The following is a 13855-nucleotide window of genomic DNA, read 5'->3' as shown; positions in this document are numbered from 1 at the left end:
AAACACATCGCCTTGAACCAGTGAGGCCACGACATGATACATTTTCCTCTGTCGGCCAATCAAAAAGTCTCCTCGGCCCTCAGGACTTTCACCTCTACGCCAATCAGAGGCCTGGAAAGACTAGGGTAGAAAGGAGAGAAACATCTTCTAAAATGTTTCACTTCCACGCATCTTTTCAATTCACATCAAGTGTCAACAAGAACTCCAACTAAGCGTCTTCCAATTTCAACAGAGGCAAACATCGCTTTGTCAAACGTTCACTATTTTCACTCTCCATATTGGATATCGACAAATGCACCATTCTCAAAGGATTTATCTTGTGTTTTTATTTGCATGTTGTTGTTATTTTGACGAAGCAACTTGCTATTCCCTAGGACGTGGAGGCTGTCCTGTTGCTCCATCAAAGCCAAAGTGTAGTCTATAACTTTTTGGGGGATCCCAGAATTGTTCTGAAGTTCCCGTTTTGGTGTTGATTTTGGTCCAGCGCAAAGCTTTGTTTGCGGAGGTTTAGGAGACATGACAGCTCTAGCCGGGGGCATACCGAGAATGATGCGCCCGACACACCACCAGAACTACCCGCGGGGAGGCTACTCTCTGGAAGGTAGGCAGTTGCAAATAAATATGGGTCCAAATGGAACCAAGTGCATGTTTCTTGCGTGTTGGAAGATTTTGTTTGTTTGTAATTGATTCAATCAGATAGCAAGTGTTGATATTTTGTCAACTTCGAACAGATGCAAAATTGTTGTTCGTCTACAAATAATTTTGTTTGCCTTTCAACAGACAATTAGGCTACACACGAACTAGCATTTTGACAGTGACAAACATTTTAGGCTACACTACTAGGCCATGTAGCAATCCATGATTCCGTTGAATTGACATAGCAGCTGTTATCAAAACAACGACAATGCTCATGTTATGATTTTGATATTTATCGATGTAGCTACACTGTGCACTATTAATTAGGTCTAGTGTAAAAACAATACCAATCAACCCTTTGCCTATATCTAGCTAGATTAAATGGTATTTTAGATATCAACAAATGTTCTTGCAACAGGTCTCTCTTGAAAAACAGCCTCGTTTTAATCAGGATAAATAAAGGTTGAATGAATAAATATAGGCCTGATTGTTTGGGCTTTTTTTTTGCTGTTGTTGTTATTTTTGTTGAAGTAATTGTTATTATTGAATGACATGCGTTCCCTCCTTCCAGTCTCTACCCCGTTAGGCCAGGGCCGGGTGAATCAACTCGGTGGAGTGTTTATTAACGGCAGACCCTTGCCCAACCACATTCGCCACAAGATCGTGGAGATGGCCCACCACGGCATTCGACCCTGTGTCATCTCCCGCCAGCTCCGAGTCTCCCACGGCTGCGTGTCCAAAATCCTTTGCCGGTATCAGGAGACCGGCTCCATCAGGCCCGGGGCCATCGGAGGCAGCAAACCGAAGGTGAGGGCCCTAGAACCGGATTGCAAGACCTGCCTGAAATAGGCAACGATAATTAATAGCAGAATATTTTATTTTGTATTGTTTCAACTTTAAACCAAGCCCATATGCTCTAACACTGTCATCATCACTAACGACACGAGAGAGTTAATGGGAGATGACAGGCCATAAAAGTAACGTGCTATCTAAAAGGACACGTAATAATGTAGGCCTACAGTTGGTATAATTTATGGAATTGTCATACGCTATTAATTAATTCCCAATTTGAAATAGCATACTTTTTAAAATTTGATAAGGACATCTGTGTGTGTGTGTGTGTGTGGGGGGGGGGGGGGGTTACGTGCACTTTTACACACTCTATTAACCCAGCAAGTGGATGTAGAGTCAAAACACTTGGTTTTATAAACCAAGTAAACAATCAAATTCAACCGAAGCAAGCATAGGCACACCCCTTAGGGTACTTATTTTATATTGTGCAATGTCTAATTTATTCAGAAAGGAAACCGTATTTTGCGACAACAATATATTGAAAGAAATGTGTATGCATTCTTGGCATGAAGCAGACATCCACCCCAGACGTGGATAAGAAGATCGAGGAATACAGGAGAGACAACCCGGGAATGTTCAGCTGGGAAATCAGGGATACATTACTCAAAGACGGCATCTGCGACAGAAACAACGTCCCCTCAGGTAGTTACATTTTATTTGATTTTCTTGACCAAATTGTAATACGTACAACATTACTAAAATGCATATTTGAATATATCTACACTTTTCAAATAATGTCATTCATAATAAACAAACATGAACGGTAGGATATAGGCCTACTTGAAATTCTGAAATCGTCTAAACGTTTGCGTAGTAAAAAAAGGCAATGCCTCAAATATTTCGGCAAGAGAGGATATACTAGCCTAGGCCTAAGAAATCATAACCGCAGTTGGCTAAATAACGAAAACAGTATTTGAATGTATATGTAAACTTATCTGAAAGTTGAAAAGTATGCCATGCATTGCCTAAAACAACAACATATGAATACCATGTGTGAACAAATCACCCGGTGCTATAATGGCAATATGAATGGCATGTTAGTATGTCTCATACCTGTTTTGACATAAGTTTGCTCATTATCCCGTATTCCTGCAGGCATTTAAAAAATAACGTAGGCCTATCATTTTATATTTTGTTTCGAAAGTGAGTTCAATCAGCCGCACCATGCGTTGTAAATTCGGGGGAGGTGCAGGAGAAGACGAGGAGGACGATGATGAAATCGAGAAGAGGGAATTGGAAGAGAACGAAAGAAGGGCGAAACACAGCATCGACGGCATCCTCGGGGATAGATGTAAGTAATGGTTTTAATTTAATTTAAAGCAGTGCAGAGCACTGGCGATGTTGATGTGGCCTAGGCGACGATGTTGAGTTCTATTGGACAAGTGTGCAATTATGATACAGATAGGCCTACTTATTTTTTATTTCAGAATTAGTACCATCGTATACTTTTTTCCCCTCTCAGTTTTCTATATTTGGTTGTGGTAAAATATGTGTAGAGTTATTCTTTAGAAGTTTCGTAAATGTTTGTTTATTTGTTGGCCTCTTGAGTCTGTTGGTGGAACATTTAGGGAAATTGAGAATGGGGAATCGTCTCTTAACGTCTCTTAACGATACTTTCAATTCAGAGTATAGACAAGACTCAGTTGGTGTAGCCTAAATAAAGTATAATCATGAATTGGAATAGTCCTACAATTTGATTTGTGGAAATAGGAATTATCTTTCATTTTCAGTTATTCCATTTCATTACGCAATTTTCCAATCATGCATTGAATAAAGTTGGAATAAATGATATACGCCCAGAAATTGTTTAGTAAATCTGTTGACCAGAATTGTTTTTTAAATTTGTTTTCTTAGGCTACGGTTGGTTTATAAAGCGGAATGAGTCTTGTGTATATTATATATTTTTTAACTTGAACATAAAAAAACGTTACATTCAAAAACCAATGGCACTTGACAGAGAACTATTATGTACATTTTTGCAACATAGTCTATTGTTTATGAATTTTGAGTTCTGAATTGTATGCCTGTAGGCTATTATTTCCAAACGAAACTTTTACAAAAGCCAAACGTTTCCATATGAAGTTGATCAAACATTTGCCCAACAGTTCCGTCCCCCATAAAAAGAGACGGTTCCTCTGCACACAATCCGGCACTTGAGGATGAACTTGGGAGACAAAGGCGCGAGAGTCCATTGAGACTCACACTTCGGCATCTCGCGCACAAAGGTCTGCTATAGCAAGCGGCTCAGTGGTGTACAAAAAGACGCCAAAGCTTTTCAAAATGTGGAGAGAAAGGGAGAAAAAATGAGCTGACAAAAGGCTGGGAGAAGACATTTTGGACCCGCAATAAGCGATGAATAATTCAGATAACACCGATAGCAAATATGGCCTGTTTTATAGACTGCGCGCCCAGAGAAAAAAAATACCGTTTTCACCTACAAAATGTTACTTTGGAGTGTTTCTCAGCGTCAGGAGATGGCGTTTACCATTCCGAGTCCGAGATAAAGAGACCGCATCTACTTTCTCCCTGTGACCTGGATTTTCCCCGAACACCTGTTGATTGGTGACCTGTTGGGTTTTGGGGAATGAAGGCTCTATGATATCATAGGCCTTTCCCATTATGCTTATAGTAGGCTAAATGGAATCGACATGCTTATTTACTTTTTTTTACATAGTTCTACAATTCTAGAAATGTGAGCATAATATTGTTGGTAATGTAGTAGTTCATAAAATATGTCTGAAGTGCCCAGTGCCCATTGCCTGCTTTGTTTATATATAAATATATATATATATATATATATATATATATATATTAAATATATCTATTTCGTTCCACTTATAGCAAATACTTCTAGGCCACATTAGATATATAACTATCAAACATATATATAAAACAATTGAACTTCCCCTCCAAGCATCCTCAAATGATTGAGCCCACATCACTCTTTTACGCATGGTTTTACTAGTCCGTACTGCATCAGTCATCGCAGTGAAAACCTTTTCTAGTAGATTAAACTCAAACCTTTTATTTTTCCCCACTTTCATCTCCGGACAAAGCCCGCCCCCTTCCTCTTCGCCCGGGGCGCGCGCATTCATGCAATATAACCGCTTTCCTCCCTCTTTCCAGGCGAGGCATCGCGAATACAGATCAGGATAGTCAATTGACTTTATTAACCTTTAAAAGTGACTCTGCCAGTTTGGTTAAGGTCTTTCCTGCAGGGTTGGAACGAATTTGTAGGCTTGTATTTTGTTGTATTTATGGTGCTCCTATGATTGTGTTTCGATATCTGATATTATTCTCCCCAATTTTCTCTGTAATCTATTCGTTTCGATGCCTGGTTTAGATAGATTAGACAGCCTTGCAGATATTCTGAGATAGGCCTATGAACCGGATGAAGACATTGTAAAAAGTCAGGACCAGCAAGGCATAATAAAACGTTGCAACAAGTGATGTTAAAATGTTATTATGGGCACAGTATGATTTACAGCCTATTATATTCCAAACATCTGAATGAACTAAAAGTAATTGTTTTGATGTGTTATCTATTTCAACAGAAATAGTTTAGTGTTATGGAAGGATTATTCTAGGTATTTTGCTTTCAGTACCTGGAACTCATGTTACATTATCACCCGCATTAGCAACATTATCTTATCCATAATGACTACATCAACTTATAAACTCAGTGCAAACTCAACTGTTGATAATGGCATATCTGAAACGTTTTATCTCAAAATATGACTTTCCTTTTGCCCTCTTCTGTGTGTCTGTGGAAGTAGTTGGTCTTGTTGTTTTCTTTGTCCTTTAAAGCTCTTAATTAGAATATGAAAAGGCTGTTTTGGGTATGAGGACTGTGTCTTCTGGCCAAATATTGATTAAGTAGGTGTTTGTAGAGGCGATAGTGGTGGGAGAGAGGACTGTTGCTCTCTGCCCCTTTCTCTTCGGCCTCCATTGTTGGCTTCCCTTAAGTGCCGAGATCAAAGCTGCTCCGTTTAGATTTATTTGTCTGGTAAAAGGCCACTGCAGAGTTCTGTGGCCGGGATAAAAGTATCTATACTGGGACTGCGTAGCTACTATATCTGCATGGTATTACAGGGAACCTAGAGCATTCTGGGAAAAGGATGCCCCCAAGCAAATAGGAAATGTTGCGCTTTTAATCAGGAAATGAATCTGATGTTGAATGATTCCACTTCCTGTTTAACTGTAATAATGAAGTTTAGCGGAAATAAAATATAACTATATACAATTGATTTACTGCGTGTCCTTAATTAAAATGGTTGTGTTATCATTATAAAAACGGTTGTACCTTGTACTAGAAGTAGCAGTGAGAGGCATTAGTACAGGAAATAGGAAATACATAGTATCTTTAACAACAAATTAATGTTGATGAAAAAAATATCTAGAAACATATCCACCCAAATCTTGCATTAGCAAGTTCCATAAAGGATACTGGCATGTAAAGTGCCTCCAGAACAGAAGAGATGGTTACATTTATTAATCAATAAATACTATCCCAGTAAGTGGCTCCTAATTAATGACACCGTTCCTCTGTATAGTCTGTCTGACTATATCACTAATGACACTCCTTTAGCCTCATTTAGCGAAGTAAAAGTAACCCATTTCATGATAGAGGAGTGGCCTTCTCTTACAGATTCAATTTAAAACAATGGGGGAGAGAGAGAGAGAGAGGAGGGAGGGGAGAAAAAAGAAAATACAAACAGTCAAAGGCATAACTTCTCTTCAAATGGAGTCCTGCGGTGCCAAATTGAATAAGCCCAGTTCTTTCAAATCTGCCATGGTGAACGCAGTCAACATGTAATAATTGGTTTCATTGAGGCACATTCCAACAATCTGCTCCCATTCTCCTGGCTCCATTGTCTTGGGGCAGGCAAATAGCCAGGGGACAGGAGGAATCAAGTGCTGACAAAACATGAAAGATTTAGCTGCTTTTGTCAAAGAAACTGAGTCGGACTTTGTTTGTGTAAATAAAGTGGGGAAAATGGCTCCCCACTACTTTGGCATGGACTGAGAGAGAGTAGAGGTTGAGAAAAAGAAACAGAGAGCAGAGAGAGAGGGATAGAGGGAGAGAGAAAGATATTGATTACAGAGAAAGTGAGACATTTTTCAACGTAGCATCAATACACCGTAATATGCATACTTTGCAAAAATTTGGTTGATGTTTAATCATAGCATTGACTGATATGATTTGTCTGAATGTATATACGCAAACCATATAAATCAATTAGAACGTTCCATAATGCCTATTCTCCCAGGGCATTTAGAAATGTCAATAGACTCATGTATGTCACACAGTCAGGCAATAATAGCCTAGTACAAGCTCAGGTCAGGAATACACCGATACCCCCTCAGATAGAACAGGGGAAACCATCAGGGAAGATGAACAGGGAAAACCACCAGGGAAGATGAACAGGGAAAACCACCAGGGAAGATGAACAGGGAAAACCACCAGGGAAGATGAACAGGGAAAACCACCAGGGAAGATGAACAGGGAAAACCACCAGGGAAGATGAACAGGGAAAACCACCAGGGAAGATGAACAGGGAAAACCACCAGGGAAGATGAACAGGGAAAACCACCAGGGAAGATGAACAGGGAAAACCACCAGGGAAGATGAACAGGGAAAACCACCAGGGAAGATAGACATTGATTTTCTGTATTTCTTTAATGTTGTGCATTTGTCAACGGTCCATGCGTTTTTAAGCTGTTTTAGTGAATTAAGCAGGGGGATTGAGGGAGATGGAGAGAGAGAGATGGGAGTCTCCAGTCACAACAAACGAAAGCCTCATTGCAACCAATTGAATGTTTTCTACAGGCTACTTTCCATCTCTGTCTCCAGGCAGAGCAACAGAGAAATCCTAGAGTAGAGAAAAGCTGAGTTTTGACTGTGTGTGATCCATGGCTGTCTCACTGCCTGGGTTATAACTACTTATGTAAACCCAACTGAACTTGGCCAGTGGAACTGTACTGTAACAATATGCCAAACCAGAAATCCAAAGCCACAATACCTGGAATATAGCAACTGTTTCTAGGAGATTGATGGAGGGATCAGAATTCAGGGCTAAGAGTTTTTAACCTCAGTGATAGATTACTAGTGGATGTATCCATGGGGTTTGGTGTTAGGTGTCCTACTTCACATTCTCACGTCAGGATTATTCCATCATCCAAGTGTTTAATGTTCAGTTTAGGCATGAACCTTGAATGGTTAAGGTTAGTCATGAACCTTGAATGGTTAAGGTTAGTCATTAACTTTGAATGATTAAGGTTTGGGATAGGCTTAAAACAAAAATATAAAGAAACAACTTTCTATTGCTGGATTTGAACATGCCACCTTTGGAGTCAGAGGAAGACGCTTATGCTTATTCCCCTCTACCATCCCTGTCCACAATGGTCTAGCACAACCCAAACCTACTTGAAGGTAACAGTGCTTACTGCCAGGTTCCACCACATCTCTTATGCTTATTCCCCTCTACCATCCCTGTCCACAATGGTCTAGCACAACCCAAACCTACTTGAAGGTAACAGTGCTTACTGCCAGGTTCCACCACATCTCTTATGCTTATTCCCCTCTACCATCCCTGTCCACAATGGTCTAGCACAACCCAAACCTACTTGAAGGTAACAGTGCTTACTGCCAGGTTCCACCACATCTCTTATGCGTATTCCCCTCTACCATCCCTGTCCACAATGGTCTAGCACAACCCAAACCTACTTGAAGGTAACAGTGCTTACTGCCAGGTTCCACCACATCTCCCAACCTCCTCAGACATGAATGGACGTGGAATACTGACTTGAATCACGGGTGACGTGTCTGAATGTCACCACAAGTCAAACAGAGAAACAGCTTGATAGTCCCATATTTATCTGCTTCATGGCAACTTTCGCCCCTTGCATGAATGTCCTTGTTTTCTTGGATAAAGTGATAAAGATAAAGTTAGTGAACGTTAAAAAAAAGTTCTAGTTTATTTTTTACTTCTGCAGTGTGTTGTCGTTTCCTGCAAACCATTTAAATATTGTCAGCTGGTTAGTTAGCGACGTCCAGATTCTGCTGGCCAACATTTTTAGAGAATGTAGCTATGCTAGTGGCAGCAGATTGCATCAGTTAGTGTTGCATTCAAAAGCATCCCCCCTCCTATTCACTTCCAGATTTACTCCTCTCACCCTAGCTATACACACCACATTCACTTTAGCCTACGTCACAGCATCACTTTCAAGACTGGCTTATCTGCAAGTGAATGGCTCTATGCTTCATTAATGCTTCTTTCTCCACTGGCACCCTCATTGTGATCGGCATGATATCATTCAAAGGACAATTAATGAATGCAGGGCAACTTTGAAGTGAGGGAGCGGGGTCCTGCCCTGGACCTGCCCCTTGTTGCTGATAGACTCCGTCACATTCTCCCCACTGCCCTGAGAGACAGTTTGAAGTGGCTGAAAGAGAAAGAGAGAAGAAGAGAGAAGAGAAGAGCGACCAATAGAAGGTTAAGGAGAGGAGTCCCTGTATAAAAAGAGCTCTCTATTTCCTTGGAAATATTAGCCAAGCAAATCTCTGTGATGGTTGAGGATAAAGGAGTTGGAAGAGAATGGAGTCGGGGGGCCGAGGGCAAAAGGACTCCTGGCAAAAAAGGTTCGAACACAATGAGATAGTTAATTGAGTAAAGCCAGACAGCGTTGTCAATCACTTAACTTTGTTTAGCCAGGCTTTTTTGTTGTTGAATAGCAGTTTAGTTCAGCGTAGAAGGGAAGGGACACAGTAGAAGGGACTCTTTTTAGCTGTCTTCTCACAATTGTTTTTTATCTGCAGCTGTTTTTCCATCAGTATTCGTACATCTCAACTGTCTTCGACTCGACCAATCTCTCACTTCTGCGAGAGAAGCTTAGAAAAATCCCACAAATGTCAAAATGTAAAACTAAAGAAACCAGGACAGACAGACTAACCAGTAAAGGGAGAAACAGAAAGAAAGAAAGACAGACATCACAGTCAAGAACATTTGTTATGGAAAAGAAGAGAAACTGAGGAATGTGACGGTGGTTGAACTCTCTGGCCGTTCACTGCCTATGATGTTTTGTGGAGAGTTGATGTTGGGCTGTAAAGGGGTAGGTAGCCCCCATCCGCCCCTCTCCTGTCCCCCTCCCATCTCCGGCAGTACATGGCAGTGTGGTTTGGGCAGGGTCAGAGGGCGGCTTGGGGTCACTGCCTGTTAAAACTATCTCCTCCTCAGGAAGTGAGGGTTAGAATAATGTTTAGTTCACCACGACAGCTAATGGACTCCCGTTCCGTTCCTCTGGGCTATAGAACATATTACATAGACATCCTATATTACGTGGAAATCCTGCATGGATGTGTAATGCTAAAGGGAATTGGAATGATGATGGTGATTGCTTGGTGTGAAACTGTGAGAGTCGGCCCACTAGGGTCATTATGCACCTGGGGAGCGGGTGGCTTGGGCGGCTGGGCAGGGGTTAGTCGGTGCTGGGGGGGAGCGTGAGGCAGACTGGCCTGTTCATGTGGCCCTGCATGGGTGCTGTGCTGTTGCTTTGTCCCTTCTCTGGGGGTGGCAATGCCACCGTGAAACTGTCACCTCACTCCACCCCACTGGAACTAAATAATAAGATGCCCCACACTGGGTCCACATAATGTCTTGCACAGGGCCGTTTGGGGCTTTTTGTCACTTCAGCTGTATTAGAGAGTGATACATCTTTTTAATGTCATATCGCTGGCTCTCTTTGTGTGTGATCTCTGCAGCCAGCTCTCCCATATCTCACTGTCTACCATTGTCTTCCCCTTTCTCTCTCTCTCTCTCTCTCTCTCTCCCTCTCTCTCTCTATCTGTCTCTCTGTCTCTCTCGCCATTTCTCCATCTCTCTATCCCTACTACCTCCCTTCCTCATTTCCAGGCAGCTGGCACAGACTTCTGGGGGCTCCTTAGAAAGTCAAGTGAGAGCCAGGCCCCACTCCGCTCTTCCTCCCCATCCTCCCTTTTTTCTCCCCACACTGTTAACTCCAGCTGGGGTCAAAAGCTCTCAGTTAACCATTATGCCCCGTGTGCATCTGCTGGGTCTGGCCCTAGCATTTCCCTGTCACGCCTCCATGGCGATGATGTACTGTTTTATTCAGTGAGTAGGCCAGTGAGTCCTACTCTCTGAAAGGGCCAGATCTACTTCCCTGGTCAAATAGCTAGTTTATTTGTCTCTTCTGCCTTTTGTTTTGGGTGCAGAGGAACACATGTCAGCAGCTCAATTACCCTCTATAGTAAGAACCCCTAGAGGATGGGCTGCCCGCCCCTACGACCGTTCTCGTCATAAACAACCCCATATGGCCCTCTCTCTAAACCCTTTCTCTCTTTTTCTATTCCTCTCTCTCTCGCTTTCTTTCTCTTTCTACGTCTTTATGCTGAGATTGCAAAAGCAGAGAGTGCACAGGTTGTATTTTAGTGTGTGTGTGTGTGTGTTGCCGACTCTCTCTCTCTGTGTGTATCAGTCACTATGTGTGTGAGTGATGTCTCTCCTCATATTGACATCTCAGAGTAGGGTGGAGAGTTGAATGCTTGCCAGGGTGTCTCTTGTCTTGCCCACTGTACTCTACACAGTCAACAAAGCCAGTCCCTATTGGAGGTCTGGTCTGTGTGGAAGTTTTCCTCTGTTGTTAAATACAGTTCTACTGCAGGTGATCTTAATGGACAGAGACAGCTTGACAGTTCACATCTGTGTGTGTGCGCTCGTGTGTGTGTGCCCTGCCTGTCTGCTCCCTTGATCGATAAAGCATTAGTTTAGCTCTGGTTTGTGTATGTGTGCTTTTTTTTTAGTGTGTGTTCCCAAGCCGGTGTGTGTGCTTGCGTGTGTTTGTGCGTGCATGTGTTAGAGCTGGTTTCTGTGTGAACAGCACATGAATGTCTGTAATAGTTTAAGAGACAAGCACTGTCTAACACAAACTACCTATTTAAATCTATCTCTCTGTCTATTCTTACTGTGGCACTCTGCCACCCTTATGCAGTGTATCCTTTTTCTACTGGCCTTGTCCTGCTTTGTTTAAATGTCTATTTTACTGGGTAATTCAACAGCAAAACCAATTTCCCCCTCAGGGATAATAATCTATCTTCCCATTGTGGTCAGAGACACAGCCAAACTGTTGAGTATTTTGTATTCTCAGCACCCTGGTGCTTTAGCTTCAGCGTAACATGTGATTTGGGTGTTGAAGTGAGGAGGTCGAGGCCTCCCTTTGTGTGTTTGCTATCCTCTTCTCCTGTTTGCTGACGAGAATGTGTGGGAACACTGTTGCTCCGGGTTCTTGCGCCTGCGTTCCCCTCTCGTTCCGATCCTCCGCGACGTCGGAACGTGGTTGGTCTTCTCATACTCAAAAGCTGTTGTGGCGAGGGGGGGGGGGGGGTGTATATAGAGAGCATGAGTAACGAGAAACAGGGGAGTGAATTGATGGAAATGGACGTGATGTAAGGGACAGTTTTAAGAATGAACGGCACAGAGCAAGGGACTAGAGAGCATCCCCAATTCATCTCCCTCCTGTCCTGCTATACTGGTTCCCTCTATAGCACCCCGGAACCCCTGCCCACATACACTTTTCTCCAGGTGCATTCAGCTCCCCTCTCAGTAACCCCCTCTCTCAACCCCCCCAACCCCCATCCCTCCTCCAATCCCCATGCCCCTCTGGGTTTAGGTGGAAGGTGGGCGCTCCCCTGCTGTGCCCCTCCACAGCCCCCAATGGCCCCTCTCTGGCCCTCTTTGTGCTCCCCCCCTCGACTCCCACAGCTCCCCCATCCTCCACTCCCCTGCCGGGCAGGTGACAGGGCTCTGAATGCGGGCCTGGGCAGCCCTGATGAATCCTACAGATGGAGCGTGGAAATTGACCCAATAGAGCCCTGCCAGGCCTCTCCCCTCTGCCATACAAAGGAACCCAGGCCACATCACTCCCAAAGAGCGAGAAAGAGAGAAAAAAAAGTCAGGAGGATGACAAAAGTAACACTGTCATTTGCCATTAACGGAGTGGCCGTGATGTAGAGTTTCCGTGGCAGTTACTAATAATAAAAACAGGGAGCGAAGAAGGAGAGAGAGAGAAAGTGAGTAAAAGAGGAATGCTCCACCCCCACCCTGCAACTAACATGATACAGTGCTGCTGGGGTGCTTTATGAACTCTCACTCTGTCGTTGAGTCTCTCATTTTCAGCTCTAGCACTCTCTCTCTCTCCTTCTTTTCTATCTCTCTTCTCTCCTTTAAATGGTAATGACTGTGAAGTTTGTTTAGTCTTTTTCTTGTTTTATCTCTTGATGAATCCGTTTCTTGTTTTGTGAATGATTTGACCAACAAGTCCAGTGGCTTTTGGGGCAGAATTTGAGATAAGAGGGTAGTATCCAAAATACTAGTTTGTAGTTTATAAGTTGTAAATGTAAAATTCATGGCTGAAAAAAATCCTTCACTCTACTTTTTTTCAGTTTTCAGTGAGGCTTCATGCTGTGTTCCAAGCCTCTACTCACCATTGCTGCCAAAGTACCACAAATGTCCTAGCCAGACCAGTATTCAAAATCACAGCTGAAAACTCTCTGCCCTGATAGGTATTTGCACTTTATGTCCAACAACTCTCCCATGAGTCTCTCTGCTCTCAATGCTCTGTCCGGTACCCCTGGTCCGAATCTATTAAAGAGCTCTTCCCGGTGTCGGAATCTTGATTTTGGTGTTCCAGAGCCGGAGCAGAATTCCCCGAGCTAAAATCCCCGTGTAATGCCTGGACGGGCTTTCACTGGCAACCAGCACAAGCATTTCCTGCTCGGCTCCAGGGGCTGGCGCTGAGGGGACTGGAGAGACGGGAGCCCAACTCGCCTGCCTGGCTCTCTTTTTAATTAAACCTCCTAAATCTGGAGAGGAAAGGAGAGAGGGAGGAGAGAGGAGAGGAGAGGAAAGGAGGAGGGGAGAGGAAAGGAGGAGGGGAAAGGAGAGGAAAGGAGGAGGGGAAAGGAAAGGAAAGGAGGAGGGGAAAGGAAAGGAGAGGTGAGGTGAGGCGAGGAGGGGAAAGGAGGAGGGGAAAGGAGAGGAAAGGAGGAGGGGAAAGGAAAGGAAAGGAAAGGAGAGGCGAGGTGAGGAGGAGGGGAAAGGAGAGGAGGAGGGGATGGGAGAAGAGAGGAGGGGAAAGGAAAGGAGAGGCGAGGTGAGGAGGAGGGGAAAGGAGAGGAGGAGGGGATGGGAGAAGAGAGGAGGGGAAAGGAAAGGAGAGGCGAGGTGAGGAGGAGGGGAAAGGAGAGGAGGAGGGGATGGGAGAAGAGAGGAGGGGAAAGAAGAGGAAAGGAGGAGGGGAGAAGAGAGGAGGGGAAAGAAGAGGAAAGGAGGAGGGGAAAGGAAAGGAAAGG

General features: G+C 43.5%; 1 protein-coding gene across 1 annotated transcript in view; it reads left to right on the top strand.

The window, feature by feature from the left end:
* The first annotated feature begins 320 nt into the window (after positions 1-320).
* The window catches only part of LOC135558636 (paired box protein Pax-3-like), a 45125-nt gene continuing 31590 nt past the window's right edge, over positions 321-13855 (top strand). The window contains exons 1-4 of the mRNA XM_064992585.1: positions 321-601; positions 1208-1443; positions 2004-2130; positions 2633-2779. Of these exons, the coding sequence (XP_064848657.1) occupies positions 517-601; positions 1208-1443; positions 2004-2130; positions 2633-2779 (595 nt within the window). The 5' untranslated portion in view covers positions 321-516. The remainder of the gene's footprint in view (positions 602-1207; positions 1444-2003; positions 2131-2632; positions 2780-13855) is intronic.

This window comes from Oncorhynchus masou, chromosome 17, assembly GCF_036934945.1.
Source record: "Oncorhynchus masou masou isolate Uvic2021 chromosome 17, UVic_Omas_1.1, whole genome shotgun sequence".
Classification (NCBI taxonomy): domain Eukaryota; kingdom Metazoa; phylum Chordata; class Actinopteri; order Salmoniformes; family Salmonidae; genus Oncorhynchus; species Oncorhynchus masou.
The sequence above is the reverse complement of the archived record's forward strand: the minus strand, read 5'-3'. Positions and strand labels throughout refer to the sequence as shown.